General features: G+C 42.6%; 1 protein-coding gene across 1 annotated transcript in view; it reads right to left on the bottom strand.

Moving 5' to 3' along the window:
• Positions 1 to 24,307, bottom strand: part of stau2 (staufen double-stranded RNA binding protein 2) — a 123,611-nt gene that overhangs the window by 63,094 nt on the left and 36,210 nt on the right. Inside the window, exons 9-12 of the mRNA XM_049564651.1 lie at positions 19,779 to 19,991; positions 18,725 to 18,862; positions 8,759 to 8,887; positions 4,481 to 4,538 (exon numbers count right to left, since the gene is read on the bottom strand). Coding sequence (XP_049420608.1) covers positions 4,481 to 4,538; positions 8,759 to 8,887; positions 18,725 to 18,862; positions 19,779 to 19,991 — 538 coding nt within the window. The remainder of the gene's footprint in view (positions 1 to 4,480; positions 4,539 to 8,758; positions 8,888 to 18,724; positions 18,863 to 19,778; positions 19,992 to 24,307) is intronic.

Raw genomic sequence — 24,307 nt, 5'->3', positions numbered from 1 at the left:
CAATGTATTTTGTTGCCCTACAATGTAAACTATTGCAGCACTTGAGATCAGCACAATCAAGACGGCCAGCTGTTTTAACTTGAACATTAAAATCTCTGTAAAACGTTATTTATTAGTAAAAAGGAACTTAGCTGTAAAACAGCTTCTGTAATTTAAACACTTGTAAAGTTTGTCAAGAGCTGACAAACAAGTCTCCGCGCTTTGTTTTCTCTAAACGCCGCACTTCAGAACAAATAACAAATTATCACTGTTTATCATATAAAACATGTTACAATCATTCTGATGCCAGAGCTTATTTTTACTGAGTACGCTGCAATTCTGCAGACTTTATTTAGTTATTCCCACTTCTATTCAATAAACTGCATAGTGAATCAAAACATCGGACAAACCAGAAACATCTTCCATTCAGCAATCATAGACGCACACACACAGAGAAAACTGAGACCAGCTGTATCTGTTTGAATGAGTTGTAAATGGTGTTTATGCAATAAACATTATTCAGACATTAGCGTCGTGTGAGTGTTGTGTGGTTTAGGCAACTTTAAAGAGGTAATTAGCAGATAGTTACGCCTCATGCTGAGTGTGAGATAAACTATGAGTGGGAATGGCATGGGACCAAAGACACGCTCCAAGCCAACAATAGGAATAATCACCAAATAAGGGAGACTTTGTTTCCCACGGGGCTCTGCTCTGGAGGTATTGGGCAATTCCTGGAGCTTGGGCTACCATAGAAACCACAACCACCAAAATAGTTTATCCAAGAGAACAACCATTTATCTATAAACATAATTTAGATGATATATCTTTCAGAGAATTGGACTAAATCACACATATGAGTGCTATAAAAGTTGTGGCAGGGGCTCAGTTCTCATCTGGATTCTGTATATCCACTCTGGACCAGCAATGGGCAAACACAAAATTCTTACCAACCTGCTTTGTATTTTTCAACATGAGAAAGCAGAAACATCACATTCACTCTCCTCTCTAGACTGAAGCTGGATACCCCATGTCCGAGCACTGCAGCGCTGCCAAGAGCCTCCATTACACCCAAGTGACGACAGCACATTCGAATCTAATAAGGCTATCTGTTTGTTTTCCACTCTGCTGCTCCACATCTCACACACTGTTCATTTGTCCCCTAAGCTGCTCTTTCTAAAGCTGCTGACATTTACTTTGCTGGCATCCAGAGAGAAACTGCTTGCCGTGTGTCCTTTTATCAAGCTGGGACATCACAACAAATCAAGCTCACGAATTACAATGCACGTTGATCTGCTTAAGCAACACATGACAATGAATTCCCTGCATAACTTATTACACCTGTAATACATATTAACTTACTTAACTGCCACACCATGTGGAATAAATGGAAAAATAACACCACTGCCAGACTGCAGAGACCAGAAAAACATCTTAAAATAGAATGTAAAGTCCTGAAACAGGGTTAGTGAGAGGAAGGCTATTTCATTGTTTTTATTTTGATTACAAGACAGCCAGCTTAACAGATACAGCTGATGTACACCAGCTGTTTCCTACAAAATTGCATCCTTACGCTTTTCACGGAAGAGTCCTTGAGTCCTACCCCCCTCTCTATAAATAAAAGGTCCCTTCAGGCCACCACATTCTCATATAAATTCATACATAAATCCTGTCATGAAGCTATTTTTTATTTTTGTTACACTTAAAATGTACTGGAAGAATTCTGATGACTAAGGAGGCTGTGTTCCCCATGTCTCTGTATTTGTTTCATATCTGGTTTCATCTCTGACAGAAACAGATGGACAGAGCTGGATGTTTACATGCAGATAAATAAACAGGTTATGGTCAGCTTACAGCAGCAAAGAGGAATCTCGTGATACAGCAGCAATAAACCTGCAGCAGCATTTGTCTGCTCTAAAAGGGGCCTATTTCATGCACCGTGAGACAATTCACAGCCATGCAAGCAACTTTATAGGACTTCGGTACAGTGGTGCTATGAGCCACATGCTAACATCAGCATGCTAACATGCTCACAATAACAATGCCAACATTTAATGTTCAGCAGGTATAATGTAAACCATGTTTATCATCTTATGCTGCGTTTACATGGAATCAGGGAGACAGTAAACCGGATTTCATTTTAGTGGACAAGAGCAGGACGGTAAAATTAGGTGACGCTGGCAGTTAATACTGGCAACAGTAATGGTAGACTGCAGTGCCAATCAAAATATTTCAACTTTTTGCTGTCCTCTGCAACAGAATTTACAACAGGATGTTACGTAGCTCCCTCACACAAGGAGAAAACACTGGCGATCAGGACTAGAAAAATTACATGAAATAATTAACATCAAATAATCTTAAGTGATGTATTTTAATTCAATCTTTGTAAACAATACAGCATCACCGTCACAACATATCGTACTGCATGTTTTGTTTTACTGTCCTGCCATTTTGTCTATTTGTTTGTTTTCCTGTGCTGTCCAGATGCTGTTTTCTACCTGACATCTGACTGATTGAACATGCGTAGCCACAGGTGTGCCAGGATGTGCCTGCACCACCCAAAGAGGAGGCTGGCACACCCAAAAATCAGATGAAAATCGAATTTTAGTTTTAAACGTATCCCACTCCCCTGTTGTTTCACTTCCTCCCTATAAATTACTCTAGCGGGGATAAAAAGGAATTTTGGCCGAAATTTTTGTTTACTACTACCCGAAACAGGCAGGCTCTCAATCTTCTCAGCGATGTTCAGTACTAAGGACAGCACGCTTGTGTCCTACACACGCACCTGCGGCCCCTGCACCTGAGAAACAGTGCTGTCCGTGGTTCTTAAACAACTGCCAATCATTTTGTTGTTTTTGTTTTTTTTCCATTATATCAATAAATAAATGTAATAGATACAGAAAGATTAAAAAGAGAGTACAAAATCATACAACTATCGTCCACCTGCATTCGGCGTCTCTGTACACAGTGGCAGCTGTCTGGCAGCAGCAGCTCCTGTGGAGCTGAGAGAACAGCAGCTGGCCAAACTGCCTCCACCAGGCTGACTGACAGCAGACATTTACTGAACCAAAATAGTTTTCATGTCAGCTTCACAGGAAGAAATCTAGAGTGTCCATATTTATTAATTCAATGATTTTATTTTCGAGCCCACTGGGGGAATCTGCCGCTCACAGACACTGGGTGCTGTTTAATTAAGAAATACATGGTTAATATATAATTAAGAAAAAGCATGATGGCCGATTCTTATAGTTCATTTTCAAGACGATATCGGCCAATACAGATGATGTGCCGATATTATCAGCATGTTGGTCGATTCGGATATTTCATTTCACAGCCAACATTGGCTGATGCTGACGACGTGCTGATACAATGGTGCATCACTACTATACACTACATCATCATTAATTTGAGCTTCCTTTGTAGCTTCTTTGCAATGACAATTTAAGCCTCTTTCCCACTGGACAAAAACATCTGGCTTTTGTCTTTAATGGGAAAGATTACAATCTGCATTCAGTCTCTGGACAAATGAATGTCCTGTAGTCATGGGGTATTTATCCACTCCAGCTCCTATCAGCAGCGATGGATTTCTAGTGCAACCGTCTATATCTTCTGTGACTCTTTGTCATCTACGACACAAAATCTGTCTGTGTTCCTCCAAGCAGAGATCTAACATTGTTCCAAATTAGTCCAGTTGGATTAGTTTGAAAGACAGACTGAATAAGTCACAGATATAAAAAAAGAGGTAACCAACGTGACATTTTCACTGTCCTCCATGCTGCTTTCCACTGTTTACTAACCTATTATCTGGCGTGTTTGTGCCGCAGAATGTGACACAGCACAACAACAACAAAAAAAGAGTGGCACATCATCAACTGGCAATGGGAAAGGAGTTCATTGGCTGTCTCTAACAGGGTTTTCTGCCTGTAAGTACCCAAATGTACGCACTAATTTTGGTGGGAAAAGGTTGCTTCAAAGTTCCAGTGCTTTGTCATGAGGTCGTATTTGGTCTACAGCTGGTATGTGAAAGAGACACACAGCTAAGTGAGATGTATCATGCTTCATATACATCCACATATCATACCATATCATATATTCTGCTTCACTGTTTTGTGCCTCCTTGTGTAGGATTATGGCTACGTGTTGTGTATGTGTGTGTGTGTGTGTGTGTGTGTGTGTGTGCATCTGTGTGCCAGCATGCTTGTGTGTTAATCCTGAGTGAAAGGCTACGTTTTTTTGCACAGGAAGGCAGTGGGGGGACTCCCCGGAGGGCCTCAGTGTGCCGGCCCTGTAAGCCTGTGTGAATGAGCCTGAATTCGCAGGCTCCCCACGAGGACGCACGGCTGATTAAGCTGACAGTCAGAAGCCCATTGACCAGTCACAGAGATTAAACGCCGGGCCATCTCGGCAGCTAAAACCACCTGCGAGATGGAGGGAGCGATGGAGAGCCGGAGAGGAGGAGGAGAAGGAAATGGATAGAGACACAGGGAGACGTGCAGATACTCACTGTTACTCGTTGCTTCGGTAAATGACGCCTTTTGTCCATTCCAGCCTTTGTTGTCCATCTGTAGTGATGTGGAGAGAAGGAGAGAAGGGGGGAGGTAAGAGAGATGTAGATTCTTGAACAGACAGCTTCTTTCACGCATGTCAGACGAGTTCCTTCCTACTGTTTGGGCCACAAAGAGACGAGCGCTCACTGGAGGGGATGCTTAAGGAGCCTAGTGTCTGTCTAGGCCAGCTACTTAATTAGGGGGGTTGTCAGTGTTTAGTAACTCAGAAAAAGGGCTCCTATTCAGTGTGTTACTTCTGCTGGGGTATGCGCGTCTCCCTGCACGAACACACACAGACCCAAAACACACGTTTGCGAACCAGAAAAACAAATAATTTCTGATGTGTGTCTAACAGCTGAGGAGATGACATGGCTGTAAACAAATGCACCCCCCCTTTTAACACCCCAAACGGTCTCTTCACACTTTTGCACAGATCACCCACAATCCCACTGTGGGAATGTAGTGCAACAGAGCTCTCTAAAGAGGGGGAAGCAAGGGATAGAAAGAGAGAGATCTGAAGAGAGACAACCTATCCTACAAAACAGGAGCTGGGCAAACACTGTTTGATCGTTTCATAGGGCTCGGGGTTGTCTGAGGATCTAATGGGAAGTAGGCCGTCCAGCTAATTTTTATAGAGATGTTTTCAGAGTTGCCAGGCCGATGCAAAGCAATGCATCAGCCACTAACTCCATTCTGTCTAAATATTCTGCCTTGAGTGTAACCAGAAAGGTCTCACCTCTTGCCAGCATTTAGTTTTAACAGTGAGGCTCAGTGTACTGCTTATTTTCCAGTTCAGCAGCTTTTCATTTAGTTGAAACCTTAGACATCAAAACACAGTTATAAGGCTAACACATGTATCATGCAATGATACAAACTGAAGGTCAGTAACTCATGTGAAACATCTGACATTTCCTTGTCGAGACAATGAAAGCATTTTTACGGTGCAGACGGTTCAACGCTTTCAAAGATTAATGTGCTGGAGCTTTAGAAATCTGTCAAAGGTAACCACATGAAAGACCAAACTGAAAATGATCAGAGCCTGTCTGTTTCGTATAAGGATGAAGGCGAAGGCGAAGGGAAGTACAGGCTGCAAACTAGGTTGTGGTTTCTTTGGAGAAAACGAGTCAACCTCACGGGCATTCTGATAAGAGCAAGTGTCATCCTTTAGCTGTATGGTATGGCTGTCTGACAAAGATATATGCAGTGGCACATATCTAACTAATGAGCTGTCTGGAGAACGATGAACATTTACTGTGAGCCCGGTTATGTAACATCATCTCTATCTTAATCTGCTCCCATGAGCTTGAAAACCAACGAGGTGCATAAAGATGATGGTGATCAATGGTTGCTTGCAAAACATGTTCGGTTCAGGGGAGCTGAGCGGGTTACATAATAGGTTGACCATGTCAGCTACAGTGGGACTCGTGATAAATCTGAGTATGAGGACTTTTTGAAGTCTGCACAGTGCTACAGATGAGATGCCACGTAGACTAATAAGAGAACTTCTTTATGTAATCCTTCAGCATATAGCCGAGCAGATACACAGTGACGAACATCGCCATCCCTGCAGACCTGCTGCTAGTGTGGATGGGATACTAACTGCAAGATGTTCTATGTACAGCGGTCTGTGTGTGTGTGTGTGTGTGTATGTGTGGCTCTGCATTTGAAGGAAAGACACTTTCTGAGAAACATGTGAAAACAGTTTACATGGTGTTCAAATTATATTACCTTGAGTGACCTACAGAAGTTACTAAGGCCGTACTGAATAGTTCGAAGCTTTGCATACAACGTTGACATTTGAATTCTACGCAGCTTTTCTTTTCTCACGTCTATTCATTCTGTTTAAACTCATTATTTCTTTTTCTTTTAAAGATTTTGTTGCAGGCTTTTTTCCTTTAATGACAGGACAGTTTGAAGCATGAAAGCGGGACAGAGGGGGGACACCATGCAGCAAAGGGCTGTGGGTTGGAATCGAACCTGTGGCCGTTGCGGCAAGGATGCTGTCTTTGCACATGAGGCCCCCGTTCTACCCACTGAGCTAGTGGGCGCCCTGAAACCCAGTATTTATTGCAGATAACGACCAGGCCAAACTAATATTAACTGTAGTAAACTATTTGTAGAAGTAGATTTTCAGTGGTGGCTGCAAAAGAGTTTCAAGTTTCAGACTCATGTAATCCGAACATTTCCAATAACTCCAGAGCATTTTAAAATCCTCTCTCTCTTTTTTAAAATGCTCTCCCGCTGCTGCACACAAAGAGAGGCACACACCTGTATTAACAGGGCAGTTGAGCAGGGTGCTGGAGCCTATCCCAGCTGACACTGGGTGAGAGGCAGGGTTCACCCTGGACAGGTCACCAGATTATCACAGGACTGACACATAGAGACAGACAACCATTCACACTCACATTCACACCTACGAACAATTTACCGTCACCAATTAACCTGCATGTCTTTGGACTGTGGGAGGAAACCGGAGTAACATGCTAACTCCACACAGAAGGGCTCCTCCACCCCATGTTCGAATCCCCCACCCTTCTGGCTGTGAGGCGACAGTGCTAATCACTGCATCACCGTGCCGCCAGCAATGTAACAGCACTCATTAGAGAAAGTTAATTAAATTTTTTTTAAAAAACTGACTCATTTAACCTGATGAATCACCTTTATTCAAATTGAGGTTTTTGTTTGATTTGATTAGTTTTCATTAAGGCTGATGACGGCATAAAATATGAGACATTCAAAGCTTCATTCAAAAACCTCAAGAGAAGCTTCAAATGTTAAAAAGGCAGTGTGTTCACTCTATAACTGTGGATATGTGTTTCACGTTTATATATTTTTACCGTGGACATTTTCGATGCATGTGTAATTTGTAAATCTCATTTGTGAAATATAATCCAACACAAATTAATTTTTAAAATACCCCAGAGGTGTAATCATCACCAGTTGTGAATCAATTAATTGTTTCAGCTGGGAATTTTTCCTTTCTGGAGCTCAAACAATGAGATGATTAATTGATTAGTTGATAAGCAGAAAATTCACGAGACAACTATAATAATCAATTAATAGCTGAATGATTTATCAAGCACAAATACTAATTATCTACTAGTTCCTGTGTTTTAAATGTGAAGAGCTGCTTGGTTTATATTATTGTAGAATGAAAATATTCAGACTGCTGCCAAACCAAAACCTATTTGAAGATGTCAAACTGAGCTCCAGGAAATATTGATAGTGTCTATCATAGTTTTACTAGTTTCAGAGTGACACAGCCATCATTTCACGGCTAGCATCCATCATCTGTGCGTCCATGGGTGTTATGGTCTTTAAATGAGGTGTGGTCAGGTGGATTGTTATTTTGAATGAGACAAGAGATCTGCACACTGTGTTCAAAACTTAGCACTGTCAATTCGATGATGCCTGACGAGGACCGAAATGCTAGAAGCTTTTAATACAGTGTGTGAATCTCTTGTCTGATTCATGCCTTATTCATTCCTTCATTCATTTCTGGTCTGTAACTGCCAACTACTAACTAATTAGGGGTTGCGGGGGGTCTGGAGCCCAGCTGACATCGGGTGAGAGGCGGGGTACACCCTGGACAGGTCTCCTGACTATCACAGGGCTGACACATAGAGACAGACAACCATTCACGCTCACATTCACACCTACGGACAATTCAGAGTCACCTGTGAGGCGACAATGCTAACCACTGCATCACCATGCTGCCCCTTGCCTTAATTTAATTTTTTGAGCCTGCACCTGTTCAAGTTTTTTGACTGTGCATAACCCTCCACCTGGATTACTATTTTGAGGCAGAAGTAAGCGATTGTGCCATTGACCAACAAAAACCTGATCAATAATGCTGTATTTTCCTGCTATTTAAAGGCAATGGGACATGACACTAATTGCTTAAATTCATGTTACGCCCACAACACAACGCCTTTGCCCCTTGTATCTTACTTTGCACCCAGATTATGCGCCATTTAACTAGCAAAAGTGGAGTTGGACACATCTTAAATGCACTAGAGCCATGCATTTTACATTATGCACCAGCAGAGCCCTTAAACAGTTTTTCCTAAGTAGCACTGTGACACCATACTGTACATACAAACTGTTTAATAAAACTTGTGAGAAACTGCCTACGCTTACAGTAATCAGGCACTAAAATAAATCACTGGCCAGCATACTGCATACTCAAACACCGCTAGACATGTTAGTGTGAGCAAGAGAAGTGAAGTTTGTACCTCGGTGGGGTTCTGAGGGACTGTGGAGGCCTTGTATCCCAGCTGCAGGAGCATCGCCTCGGCTGCATTCCGCTTGGCCACCTTCTTGTTGGGTCCTGTTCCTGTGGCGACCTCGCTGTTCACCTTCACCTGCAAACAGGTATATAGTCATGACATAAAGACACCTACCATGACAGAATTTTCAGATACACAATTGAACATTATGGCTGTCCAGATACATCCTGTAATAATGAATCCCTAAATGACTTGGCTAAAAAAAAAAAAAAAACAGCATGAAATGTGCTTTTCTCACGACTTTCCTCTTCCTGTCACACTTTCATTCACTCTCGGCCCAGAACACTTTGCTTCGCTCACTGAGCCGAGTCAGCTGTGTGATTCACATCACACAAAAATGCTCCAAGTGAAGTGTTTGTTTTTCAGTGATCCCAAAACATTAAATCTGTCGGCACAGAATGTAAGCAGAGAAATTTCCAAGAGAATATCAGACGTCGTTATGTTATGCAAACAGACAATTACACTGTACAAATAACATTCTGGGAGCCAAAGCCTGTGAACAGCCAGGCCTCAGTGCATTTACTCAAAGTGGTCTGACATGCTGGCTAAGGCCCTGTTTACACCTGGTGTTAACATGCATCCTGGGTGATCGGATTAAAAGTGGACAGCTCTAAATGGAGGTGTGAATGCAACCAGTGTGTCCTCAATGCATCTTGAGATTTAAATGAGGCTGCGTAGAGCCACATACTTTCAGCAGCAGTACACTAACATGTCTTAGGCCACCTACTTAGCTGACGTCCTTGCTTATCTGACCCCTACTGGATAAGAAAACACTCTGTTGTTGCCTTTTCACAGGTTAGATACAGTAAGTAAAATATACAATGCTTTTTTTATGTTTCCACTGCAGTTACTGGTTTTAAATTCAGTTTTGGTCAAAGTCCTTTCATACTTATCAACTGGGGAGAGTGTCTGCTGTATTATACTTCCTGAGTCTGTCTGATCTGAGGTTGCCATGGTGATTAATTGGCTTGTTGACTAGCATGCTGCCAGAACCTTCTGTACATAAAATAACTGCTATTACTGCTGCTGTACACTGACAGTTGTGGACACTTTGTACAAAGAGATAATAATAACAACACTACATTGGATGTATACAGCGCTTTTCTGTATTACAGAGAGCAACAAAAAAAAAAAAGCAGGGGTGTTTCTGTGACTTGCCAATCACCTTCCCTGCAATGTCGACAATCTTGGAGAGTTTGATAGATGGAAAAGATGGTTACTGCAGCTTCCAATTAAGTTTAAAAATAGCCACCCACAGATGCCATAATGGGAGATATGATGAACTCACTGTCTTTAGTTTTACTCACTGTTTGATGCACTAGGGTACTTGACTGATTTGTAGGTTGTGTGGAGAGGTGTAAGATGACGCTATGATTGTCTTGACTGTTAAATAATTTGGTAACACTTGACTTGAAGGTATCTACACAAGAGTGACATGACACTGTCAAAACTATGACATGACATGGTCATGAACCTGTCATGAACATTATGTACATGTCATAAACGTTTATGACTGCTGTCATTAAGTGTCATTCGGTTTTTGTAATGACAAGTTGTCATTGTTTGGGTTGTACTGATTACGACATTGACATTAATCAAAGTGACATTACCAGAAGTTGTCTTTGTTATGACAAGTTGACATTAAATTTGTTTGGGATGTCCTTATAATGACAATTGGCATTAACCAGGATGACATTACCAGAATCTGTCTTTGTCATGACAACTTGACATTAACAAGAAATGCACCTCTTTTTGTGTTTATGACAAGTTGACATAATGATTGATACAAAGACAACTTCTGGTAATGTCACTTTAATTAATGTCAAGTTGTCATAATCAAGACATCCCAAACAATGTCAACTTGTCATTACAAAAACTGAATGACACTTAATGACAGCAGTCATAAATGTTTATGACATGTAAATAATGTTTATGACAAGTTCATGACAGTGTCATGTCAATAATTTAAATAATAAAAACAAGTTCAAATCAACGGGGTATTAAATGACTTTGTCAAACAATAAAAACTAAGATTAACCATATACACAGTGGTTTAAGACTGTAGCCCCGTGGCATCTTCCACGCTCCACACTCACTTCAGCACACCTGCCTTTAATTAAAGTTTCCCAAGATGCCAGGTCAGGTGGCGCATTAGAGTGACTCAAAAAATAGCAGGAAACTAGGACTTAAAGCAAACAATACAGTTGTAAAAATAAGTTTTAAACTTTAACTTTTTTTTTTTTAAATCAATGATGTTTTTTTTGTAACACCTGATTTTAGGAGGTGCTGCACCCCCCCTACATCCTGCTACCATGCCATGTGGATAAAATATTATAGTAAAAATAAAAATACATATATTTATAACAATGTCTGCGTTTTTTTCACTACTATATTCCTTTAAAAGCTAATGAAAAAGACCCCTGTTTCTACCAGACATGGCCCCACAGCTAATGTTCTCATTCCACAGGAAACACTGAAACCCCCTTAATTACCGAATGCTAAAATAAACACAGTGGCTCTTTTATTAAATGCAAAAAGATGATCAACCATCTCAAAGGCATCTGACACAAGCTGGGGCGAAAACAGAGACTCATTTGAGCCCTGCTGCTGCTGCTGCTTACCAAGGGAGACAATGTGGAAATTTTAGAAGAGTGAGTGGACTGCACAAAAGGAACACACACACACTTGCAGGGCCTAATGTGTGTATCAAAAAGGCATTGAGAATAGGTTTGAGGCTGAATTACTGCCTGATGCTAAGAGAAGCTCTGTTCTTCTTATGAAAGAAGAGGATTACGGAAAAGAGAGACAAAGGGCGAGAGTTTGACTGAGAAAGACGGACACAGAAAGACGAACAGGAAGAGTGAGACAAAGAGAACTGCAGTTAAAATGTTGTGCATAAATTAAAAGTGGACTACGCCAGTTTTCCTAGTTGTTTTTCTCAGACACGAAGCAGACTGCTGACTGGGGTTGTAGATACTCACAGGGTGAAGCAACAACAACCAAAGGACAGGAAACCAACTAGCACAGTATATATGCTACAAAACACTGGATCCAAGCACACCCTCTTATTGGAATGGTACCACCCAATGGCAGCGGCCCCCCAGCAGGACAATGTCAAAACTACTCAGGAATGACCTAATGAACATGACAAAGAGCTCAAGGTGTCAACCTGGCCTCCATATTTCTCCAGATGCCAATCTGATTGAGCATCTCAGGGACATGTCTATTCCTTGAAATCCAAGTCTGATCAACGGTGAGGCTTTCTTAAAACAGACTAAGCTCTGACCTGTCAAGCCATGGACACAGCACCTCTTGGGGTGCCCTGTGGCGTCTGGCACCAGGGCATTGGCAGCATATCCTTTGTGTCCTGTGGGTTGCGAGGTGGGATATCGGCACGTTCAACGAATGCCTGATGGGGCTGGGATCTGGGGAACTGGGTGGGTGGCATACACATGAATGCCAGGACCCAGTGTTTCCCAGCAAAACACTGCATCGTAACAAGATGATCAATGTTCACTTCACTTGTCAGTGGTTTTAACGTTGTGGATGATTAGTGTACAACATAACCTGGTTACTGTGTGAGTGCCTAGATTTCAGTAATGGTTTCGCTGAAGCAGTAGCATGGTTCACAGTAAGCCAGGGAGCAGCTTGTTAAAGCATGAATGAAATACGATTAAATAGAAAACAAGATTACAGATTAAATTGCTTTTTTATAGGAGTTTTCCACAATATTTTTATTTTGTTACTATGCATGTGAGTGCATTTGGAGAAACTCACGCAAACAGCAGTATGGGGTAATAAGGTAGCTTTTACTTGGAAGTCTGTAAAAGGTATGAAACAACTAGGTAGATCTTAAGGCTGACGAAGAGGAATGAGCCAATGCCAAATTTTAACCACAATTTACTAATTGACAGGAGTTCATAGCCTGCAGACACAGCTGCCAGTAATAATGTGGCTTTTTTATATATGTCCTCAAAATGTTCTCTGAATAAGGTAACAGTGGCATCTGATGAGATTTAGTCTCCAAGTAGAGTCCCTGCTCTATGTACTGGATTACTGGTAACAGCAAATCATCCATAACTTAGTTAAGGGTTGTTAGACCGTGACCTTTCCTTCAGTTAATGAATACTGGCTCCTAGCTACACAGACCACATTCCGCTATCTTCCTGTGGTACAGAAAACTGTGAGCTTACTTTAGCAACAACAACTTGAAATTTCACTTTAATGGTATAAAACAGTTGGCTGCTCCTCCGAGGAAAACAAGGCTGTAAAGATGAATGTTCAAGATTCTGAGTTTTATACGCATGCTGTAAAAATAATGAATTTTAAACAGAACTTTTCATGTGGGAACAGGGAAGACAAGAGACAGAGAGGGCGAGAGGAGGAAGTAGAGACAGAGGAAATACAGGGAGGTCCAGGATTCTAGCAGTGCGCAAAAGATAGTCTCCAATTAAATTATAAATTATCTACTCCATGCAAAATTGTACCTGAATGGGATGCCAAGGTAAGGAAATTTTCTCACTCTCACTCTAATAAAAAACATTGACCGCACAGGTGTTACCCATTACATTTAAATAAAGATATTTGCCAGAGATGTTCAATATCTGTAGAGCGCTGTATTAAGTTATTGCTAATGCAAACCGAACATTTCCTACTGTTGCAGACTCACATTAAAGATATTTAACTGGTGAAACACAAGTTGACTTCAATCATGAAGTCACAGGAAATGCAGTGTTTGTCAGTGAGATATAGGGCAGGTGCTGACGTGATGCAGCGGCACAGAGAAGGAGAAACTTTCTACTGTAAGACTCCAAGATATCATTATCCCCTCTCTTCTGTTTGGAGGTGGTGAATTTACAGCTCACATATTCTTACTATGACAAAATCTCTGGCTTCTGTTTGATATCTAGTGCACATTTCCGATCTGTCGTTAGCGCCATTAGCTTGTTTACTGTATTACATGAATGTCGCTTTCACACTGAAAGCTGGAATGTGAGTGTCTTGATAGGATATTTAAAAATAGTGGGTTTGTGTGTTTAGTCCTTTTCAGGCAAGCTCAGGGGTTTAGTGTTGCTGGAGCCCAAAGGAACAACGTAATGATTGAAGATCCACTCATTATTAAGTCTCAGTCATCCAAGAGAGACAATAAAAATTAAAGTAATGATCCAAGTTGTCACATTGAAATTTAAGGCATGTTGATAGATTCATGCTGTCATTTCATGCATTGAGTAACATTACAAGTAAATGTTACGGTTTAAAAGATGCCGGCAGTCGACCCAGTGAATTAGATTTTTTTTTTTTCTCAGACTCCAGCTGCTGCAAGAGGCAGCAAAACATCCTTTATTTTATAGTTACAGTCTACTAATAAAACTCTCAGACATGAGCCTCAAAACCAGCCACAGCTCAGCCCTGAGCAGAGTGACCGTCCTCTACTGACCAATCAACAGACTGCAGTGTTCACAGCACCACCTTTTAGTACCAGATCTGTGTGCTAGGTACCCCAACAGAGGGGGGACCAAAAATGGGGACGGCACAGAACGGTTCCATTGGTACCATCCACAACTTTTCACAGTGGTAACAGAAAAAATGCGTACCGAACTGAACTGAACCGTACTGCTCGGTGGAATAAGGACTTATTTGACCTGCCCTGTTGTCACAGAATGTCATCTTTACAACAGACGGCCTTGTCTTCAAATTATTTAATAGGTCATCCTGATTAATATGTAACACGGCTGAAGGCAACATTTCCATGTCCTGCAGCAAATATTTTGTTTAGTGACGCCACAGCTCTATTAATAGCAATTCTTTGTATCGCCCAACTAACTTTAAGGGAAAACTGGTGACATAATCCACCTTTACTTGTGACCCTATTCTCTTTTGAAACAACAGGTCACCAACTGGCTTGTACACTGTTTCCTCCTCTGTGCGCCATCTTGATTATCATCAAATTGAACGTACATTGTTTTAGGAAAAGTAACTTTAGCTGAAATAACTATATATACATGTATATATGTCACTGTGCCACAATTAATAAGTCCATCGATCACGTCCAAATTCAGTCAACATTACACATGCTTTTCCCCAGAACTTGCTTTTCAGCTAAACATACATTATACACTTCAGTGTGATGTCCATGCATCAACTCCAGTTTCCCTGTTTTTTTATTAGCTCCAAAATCCTGAGCATCTATTTCCACATTTCCTGGACATATTTTCAATAATTGCTCCACCTTCTGGCTCCTACTTTGAACATTTTGGGGGAAAAAGAACAAAGATGAAATGTCTTCACCAGTTTCACACCTCTTAAACAAATCTAGGTCACTTGCTTACAATGTTGTTCCTTTTGAATGTGTCCTCAATATATTTAATAACTCTGCAAACACAGAATTTTTCTGCCTAACAATAGTCTTTCACTCAGCAACTTTAAACACGTTACACCCCAGGTTAACACCTACAAAGTCAACATACAATGGCTTCCCTTATACTGGAGGCAACTGGAAAAAATCTCCAACAGCAATCACACTTGAATTTCCGAATGGGGGGGGGGGGAAAAATCACCACTTTGTTTGATTTGCCATCAGTTTATGATCAGCTATTAAAATTAAAACAGATTACTGTGTCTGGCACGCAAACTATTGATCTTTTCCCCACCCAAAGGTTCACTATTCCTTATCCATGACCGCTTATCCTGTTAAAAGTCCCGGGGCACTGGAGCCTATCCCAGCTGACATTAGGCGAGAGGCAGAGGTAGGCAGGGACAGACAACACATTCACACCTATGGCCAAATAAGAGCCACCACTTAACCTAGCCTGCGTGTCTTCGGACTGTAGGAAGAAGCTGGAGATGACAGAGAAAACCCACACTGACATGGGGAGAACATGCAAACGCCACACAGAATGCAAGTTAATTTCACGTCCGTGCCAAATGTATTATAAACAGCTGAACGGTATGTAAATTGTGTGCAGCAGTGCCAGTCAGAGCATTAAAATAAACAAATGTCCTCAGGGTGACGACACAGTGTCAATAGTGACCTTGTTGTCTCATTCTGTTGCACTCTAATTAAATGTTTCCTTCCAGTCCCTGCACCACCTGCTAAAAAAACATGAAACTGATCCAGATCTTCACCACAGATCTTATCTAAGCACCACTGTCTTAATAGATTTTACCAATCTCTGTCAATCTCAGAAGCATCACCAAATGAATAAGCATCCCCATATTAGTTGGAACTCCCTAGTGTAGTGGTTAGAGCACTCGTCTTCCATGCATAAGGTCCAGGGTTGCTGCTCGGGTTGACATCATCAAAGGCATGTGTTTGCAAGTGGTTCCCATCACCGAATCACACGGGACCAGATTTATCTGAGCGAACGTAATAGCGGATTCATTAATTCCGGAAATTAGTTGGAAATGTCACTTTAATTGTTTTACCACACTATTTGGTTCCAAATTAAATACATTTGAAAACTGAGCTCAGTTCAGAACCAAAGATTCACGACAAGACGAGTTGAAACAGGCAACTACTTGCAATGCACCGTTCTGCAACGTTCTAAAAACCTACTGGTTCACAGCAATGCAACTAGATGAGATGGTGTATCATCTCAATGCAACAACTCCCTGTACTTACAATACAATACTCTATATTTCCAGCTTTTCAGGCTCATTTTGTGGCTGAATATAATTTGTAGCTTCTTAAAATATGAATGAGGATAGTGATACTGAGATACTGGCTGTAGCTGCATTTGTAGTGGTGATGAAATGGCGAAGAACATAAAACGAGCATCAGATGGACTGTGTTCATAATAAATAAACCACAATAATATAAATAACAGTAATCAGTCAATGAGAATGTGTGTTTGTGTGTGTGTGTGTGTGTGGGGGGGGGCATACGCACATACAGCGAGCAGCAGCATGGACCCAACGTCAGACATGGGATGGAAACAGAGGGCTCAGTGGGGATGGAGCACCTATTACAGCCAGCGAACATGCCGTCCACAGCCATTTTGACTTGACCAGCAGACTTCACTACAAGCGGATCGGCTGTAGAAACAGGTGACGTGCTTTATGTTCTAAAACCAGCCGCTGGAGTTGCAGGTGACACCATCAGCCGGCTTGAGTCGAGCTCAGATGGCAACCTTTCTCTACAACACTCTAAAATGGTTTTGTCTCGTTGCGAAACTTTGGTCTGAGCTGGGCTATGGACCTGGTGGATTGGCGGCCATCTTGGATTTGAACTCTGAGAGATCAGATTGGACTTTCCGCCACATCTGTAAACATCTGTGTGCACTAATTATGTTGGAAATGTCATGCTTTTCTCATAAATAGCACAACAGTCGTGGTACTCCACTGCACTATTACTCTCATCACAATTTACGTGAAATTTGACTCGTGCTACTCTTTGCTGTACAGAGCAGACATATTCGGTGGCAACAATTTATCCTAACATTTGTGTGACCTGAACACTAAACACTATTATTACACTCCACCTTTACAATTCTTTTCATCGTATAATAGAATTAATTATCAGTGACACTGAGGCCTCCGTGGCTGCTGATGATGGTTGTTACATTTATATGCTGAAAACAATTACCTCATTGTCCACTGTACAGCTGATAATAGAGGGGAAATTACACAACAAAATGGCTACAAAAACACCTGACATGCGTACATAGAAAAAATAACAAAGCTCTGTTCAGAAATGAAACTGTGTTTCTCGGAACATCAGAAATAGAAGCAGGGTGAGGGGCCGACGCATAAAGGTGTTCTGCGTGTTAAAGCCTAAACTGCCTCCAGCCTTGTTCTACAACACGTGTGTTGGTTGTATGCAGCTGGGACGACACACATATAGAAATAGGAAACCAGATCAAAGTCCCGGGAGAAAACCATGAAACTTGTGTTCTAGTGTAAAGATGTTATATAATGCTGCTGCTGGCTTCCTTTCGTCAGGCAGAGAAGGTTTAGTCTTGTTCTGTTGCTGCCTTGTGTTCCCCCTCTTGATAAATACAGCCAGTGTACCTGCTCTTAGCTTCAGGACCATCCACAACAAGTTTTCCTCTCAAGCATTTTCCTCATCCATCCACTTTTTTGATTTATCCTTGACGATGTATCTATGCAGGAGGTGTTTCAGTAGACTCAGGGTTTGAGTTGGAATCAGCAGGTGAAAGTTAAGCTCCTTTTCATCCTGTGCATGGAAACTGGTCGCAGTATCTGACTCACACTTGGCAGGTGTAATATTGGAAACCCAGGGACAACGAGCATTGTTGAATTTGGTGTGATTTGGACACGCAACACATTCGTTATTATCAAGCTCTGAATAAATACACAAGCAATGCTCTGTGCAGCAGTGGAGTCGGGGCTTCAGGGTGTATTTCACTGGTGTTTCTGACTAGCAGTGACTTGGGTGAGTTATTCTTTGCCGCACTAAGTTAGAACACTAATTACATTACCGCCAACCAAATACCTCCGCTAATTAAATCCATGCTCGACTTTATAAGCACGGTCATGTTGTCAAAGCAAGTGACTGATGCACCTATTTGGAGATCTCTGAATCCTTTGAACTGAATATACACAGTAAGTAAGTAGTAAATCATTGAGCTGCAATTTTGAAGTGCTTTGGAGACCTTTTGTTCATAATTTTAGGGTACACTGAGTTAGGAAAGCAATGTAATTCAGTATTTTTCACCCATTTTGCACCCAGGTTGATCAGGAGACAAGAAGCGCAGTGTCGAGTGTAAAGTTGTTTGTATGAGCGGTTGTCAAAAAGCAGCTACACCACCGGCCAAACTACTGGTCCCCCAAGTTGGTACAACCCAACTTCTCAGCGTTGTACCCACATGGTTGAATGCACTTATTGTACGTCCCTTTGGATAGAAGCGTGTGAAGTAATGTAATACAATATCAAACAAAACCGCTGTTTACCTGCATGATGAACTCCCGGCGTCGGGGCATCCCCCTTTCAGAGAGCAGCAGGTACTCCGGCTCCTTCTCCTTCTTGGCCTGCTGGATCTGGGCCAGACGGCTGATGGGGTTCATGCCCTGGCCATAGTCTGGTCCCGTCTAGGGGGGAAGAGGAGACACAGGACGATCAGTGCCAATTGTTAACTTTATTTATTGTATTATCAAAATCATCTGCAGTCTACAGAGCTTAACAGATAGTTCAGTGGGTGCGTATGTGTATTCTGACAGTGCTCTTTATGAGTGGACAGAAATGAGATCACACTCATCTGTAATGGATAGATGCAAAAGATATAAAGACAGGTAGATCAGCACAGGAAATGAGCAAAAAAATGATCAGATTATATTTCACACATCTTTTAAATGTAAGATTCTCATGCCAACTTTTACAGTCAAGCAACTGAAATAGTGACAATGAATATTCTGCCAGGGCGGCACGGTGGTGTGGTGGTTAGCACTCTCGCCTCACAGCAAGAGGGTTGCCGGTTCGATCCTGGACTTGGGAGCCCTTCTGTGTGGAGTTTGCATGTTCTCCCCGTGTCAGTGTGGGTTCTCTCCGGGCACTCCGGCTTCCTCCCACAGTCCAAAGACATGCAGATTGGGGACTAGGTTAATTGATAACTCTAAATTGTCCATAGGTGTGAATGTGAGTGTGAATGGTTGTTTGTCTCTATGTGTCAGCCCTGCGATAGTCTGGCGACCTGTCCAGGGTGTACCCTGCCTCTCGCCCAATGTAGCTGGGATAGGCTCCAGCCCCCCCGCGACCCTCAAGAGGATGAAGCGGTAAGAAGATGAATGAATGAATGAATATTCTGCCACGCTTAAGTGTTTCATGACTGACCAGGAGCGACACTTCCAAGTTGACTGTACCCTGACAAAAACGGCCCTAGATGCCTTTAGCGCAACAAAACCTGTTTTGCTTGCATGCATAACAAGACAATCTCATATCACAGGGTGACATCATAGCGTGTCTGTCTGTACACCAGGGCCCCAGCTTCCCCCGGCCCAGCTGCGGTACCTTGAGGATGGTCTTGGTACGTTTCTTGTAGTGCGTCTTGGGTTTCTCCACAACGGGGATGAAGGGCAGCTTCTTCAGGTCCTGCAGGATGGACAGAGCAGCACGCTTCTTGGACAGCTTTTTGCTGTTGCCCTCGCCCTCGGCGGAGAACTCCCCCACGCTGACACGGGTCAGGAAGCTTTTCATGTGCGGGGGGCCGCTCTCCTTCAACACCTGGGGGGGAAGACACAGAGGGAAATGAGTATGTAAATGAAACTTCCCATCAGGTTTAATGCCAGCTTTGTTGCAAGATGTTTCATGGCAAACAGATTTAGGAAAAAAAACAACGGACAGAAAAAACTGAATGAATCTGAGTGTTTTTGTCGTACATGATATGTGTGAGGGAGTGTGTGCGGCGCACTCAGCAAGCAGCTACACCAGGTGGTCCAAAACATCTGTTCTCGATGGTCACAGTGCTACCCACCCATATGCGCGTGTTATTCATATACAAAACACACACACACACACACACACACACACACACACACACACAGACGTACAAACACACATACAAAAAGGAACATGTTCCTAGATGACAGTCTCTGGTGATGAGGGCTCAGTTTCCTTCCTCTAGCCTCTGGTCACCTGGGAGACCTAAAACAAACACCGGCTGGCGTTAGGTCATGCTTCTGCAATCACATCTACTTCCTGTGAAGTCCGAGAACAGTGTGAGAGTGTGTATATGTGTGTGTGTGTGTGTGTGTGTAGCAGGTGGGGTTCTCCCCAACCTTGTAGAGGAAAACACACTGGAGGAAGAATTAGGTTTCACACACTTACCGAGTCCAACAGTACATATTTCGCTAATGTGGACGCCTTTTCGATTCATAGCTCACCGACTTTCTCCCTCGCTCTCCCTCTAGCTGTAGCTGCTGTGTGTAAATGTGTCTTTAGACTTTCTCAGCCCCCCCTCCCTCCTGTTCTCCTTTATTTGAGCTCAATTTGTGGTGCAGACAGCACAAATTGTAGCAATCAGATGCAATCTAGAAACAGTTAATTTGAACCCAGTGACCGATAAAGCAGATTAAACTGATAAGCGGAACCTTGAGCATTCCTCAAATGCTCCATACATCAACACAGACTAATACCAGACCTTGAGGGGAACAAAGGATAATGTGTGCATACCTCTCCTTCCATTCTACACAACTGTACTTACAGAAACTTGAGTTTTGCTTCAATTACACAAAAATGGCATTGCCTGACAAAAGTGGGGCATTAAAACCAAACAAAGAAAGGTAACACCTAACTAAATATTGAGAAATAAATACGACAGACTAAAAAAATCTATCACAGTATATCCATAACTCATCCTAACCACTCCTCAAGTAACTGCAGGACATTCATGCTAACAGGGCTGACAACGGCCCCGTGTTTGCTGTCAGTGTACCTGTTAGCGTGTCAGCATTCCTGCACAATGACTTTAACTACACAGTGACGATGTGTGTTGCAGGGCAGCCTTGGAGCGCTAGCTGTCCAAGCTAACAGCCAAACTCACTCCCACCCAGGGGATCTGCTCTGGTCTTGCTCATCACAGGAAAAAGGAAATGTAACATGGCAGCTTCTTGTACGTTACAACATTCAACTGGACGGGACGCATCCAGTTTCTGAACTTTTTTTTTTGGACTCAGTTGATGGTGTTGATGATGACACACTGCGCATCGCTGGCCTTGGTCAGCTGAGATTATGTCACGTAGAGAAAATAAAATTGAGCTATTGACAGCATGTAGATGTAACTGGCATTTGGTTATGGACCAGCAGGTGGAGGGCTCTGATGCTGATGTGGTGAATGATGAGATGTGCAGGACAGGGAGCCTCTTCAGCTGTCCTCAATTCTGTAGCTGCACTCAATCACTTGTCACTTACTCCATCTCCTTGTCAATCACAGGCTCTTCTAAACATGTGTATCTGTTCAGTTTATGTGGTTGAGCGAGATGGTAAGCAGACCAAGAAATAAACACATTTACGTCCTCGTGGGTGAGTGGCCGAGATGATGTGAAGGCAACATTCCCGGTCTGATTCCAGCTGGGAACCTCTGTTACATGTCAGCGATTGTTTGTTGGGTAATCAGGGGATTATCTACAAAGTTAATGGTCCCTGCCGATAAAAGTCCAGCACATAACCCCTGTAAAATGGCATATCGTCTACTTTACACTTTGGTTTTTGTACAGATTTAACGAACAAGATTAGAGCTGCAAAGATTAGTCAATTATCAATCGACAGAAAATTAACTGGCTGATAGATAAGATGATAGAAAGGCAACAGAAATTTAAAAAAAAACACTCGTTACAACCAAGGCACCATAGAAGATTGGAAAACGTTGCCTGGTCTGATGAGTCTCGATTTCTGCAGAATTTGGTGTAAACAACATGAAAGCATGGATCCATCCTGCCTTGTATCAATGATTCAGGCTGCTGGTGGTGTAATGGTGTGGGGGAGATTTTCTTGGCACACTTTGGGCCCCTTAGTACCAACTGAGCATGGTTTAAACCCCACAGCCTACCTGAGTATTGTTGCTGACCGTGTCCATCCCTTTATGACCACAGTGTACCCATCTTCTGATGGCTACTTCCAGCAGGATAACACACCATGTCACAAAACCCAGATCATCTGAAACTGGTTTCTTGAACATGACAATGAGTTCACTGTACTCCAATGGCCTCCACAGTCACCAGATCTCAGTCCAATAGAGCACCTTTGGGATGTGGTGGAACGGGAGATTCTCATCATGGATGTGCAGCCGACAAATCTGCAGCAACTGTGTGATGCTATCATGTCAATATGGACCAAAATCTCTGAGGAATGTTTCCAGCACCTTGTTGAATCTATGACACCAAGAATTAAGCTGTTCTGAAGGCAAAAGGAGGTCCAACCTGGTACTAGCAAGGTGTACCTAATAAATTGGTGAGTGTATTTATCACACAAGTGTGAGTGTTACATCGACGTTCTCCTCTAACTGTCTGCTAGAAAGCGAATAAACAGCTTAGTCCTGTATTTTTAAATTGGCACTGGGATGATTTTGTCATTAACTAATGAACCCAATGACACCATCCCATTTAGTGATTTATTGTAACATAACATTCAGATTACTTTTTAATTAAGAATTAATGGTAATTTGTTTTACAGAGACAAAAGGTCAAGCGGGCGTGTTACTAACTCACTGCTCTTTGGTTTAAGGTCTTTTGTTGTCTACTTATCCAAACTAAAATCCACAAACTTGCAAGAATACTGCAAAAAAGTGATGGACAAGTGTTTCACTGTTTTGTGCTGTCCAAAGCGTAAACATGCAGTTACTAACAGAAAGCAAAAACATCAGATGTGCCCTGTATATGTATATGGTACAGTCAACAAAAGAGCATGAGACAAAGTGTGTATCTGTGCGCACATGTCACACACTCTTGGCCCGGGATGGCGGCAGACGAGCTGCAGTCAGTCTCCTGGCAGACGACACGGGATCTGCGCCACACCGATGGGATTTCAGCACTTCCATTCATTTACACGCACACCCACACACACATACATGCAAACAAACACACAAACACACCCGTCTAGCACCTAATCACAAGGATCAGGTTGTACACAGGAAACACTCGGTAATTCAATGTTGATTTTTTTCCTCTCTCCTCAATCCCCTTCTCTTCTTGTCGCTTCATCTCTTCTTTTCTCTAACATGGGAGGCCTTCTCTTCGGCTTCTCATAGAGACATTAATACCCTGAGCAGTCTGAGGATCCGTGCATGCGAGACCTCAGGTACTCTGGAAGAGGAGGCTATGGGAGCAGGGTAGGACAATAGTGGGGACTGGTAGAGGGAAGAAAGGCTCTTTTGTGACGAGCGGTGGATGGACAAGCCCTGAGGGAAGCTGCTTCTTGTAAGATGGGTGGTTCTTGGCCCGGACCCTCTTCTCTTGTGTCCTCCTTGGAAAGGGAGCCTCCGATCCAACACACAAGCTGTGATTTATAGATTGGTTCCTCTTTGATGCTGACATCTGTTTGATATTGCCTGACGGGGGGATTAAATGAGCCAACTGGCTCTCAGGGTGGCGGCGACCCTCATCGTTGCAGAGGGGTGGGAAAGCAGACACTCGCTAGCGGTGACTCACGGGTAATTTCATGCCCCAGTAAGGGCAGGGATGAGATGATGTGAAAACATGGCTGCTGTGAACGCCTTTCACAGGAGAGATGACCGTTTCGGTTTTGTGTAGGATGCGTGAATGTTTAACTGTGTGAATGTGTGTGTGAGTTTGACTGGGGGTGTGGGAGTGTACCATTTCTTCTCAGTGCATCAAAGAGGACACGGTAAAGAAGATGTGACACAACAGTGCAGGAGATGAGGCCAGACTTTGTCTAATGAGTTATAATGTAATGGACCCAATGGGTGAAAAAAAAAGACCCACAGAGACGTGTAATTCACACTTGGTCTCTAGCCACAGCGTACGCATGCAACACGCTGATTGAGGATGAAAGTGAGACTGCTGGAGAGCCATCAGGGGTATGAA

The sequence above is a fragment of the Epinephelus fuscoguttatus genome, linkage group LG21, assembly GCF_011397635.1.
Source record: "Epinephelus fuscoguttatus linkage group LG21, E.fuscoguttatus.final_Chr_v1".
Classification (NCBI taxonomy): domain Eukaryota; kingdom Metazoa; phylum Chordata; class Actinopteri; order Perciformes; family Serranidae; genus Epinephelus; species Epinephelus fuscoguttatus.
The sequence above is the reverse complement of the archived record's forward strand: the minus strand, read 5'-3'. Positions and strand labels throughout refer to the sequence as shown.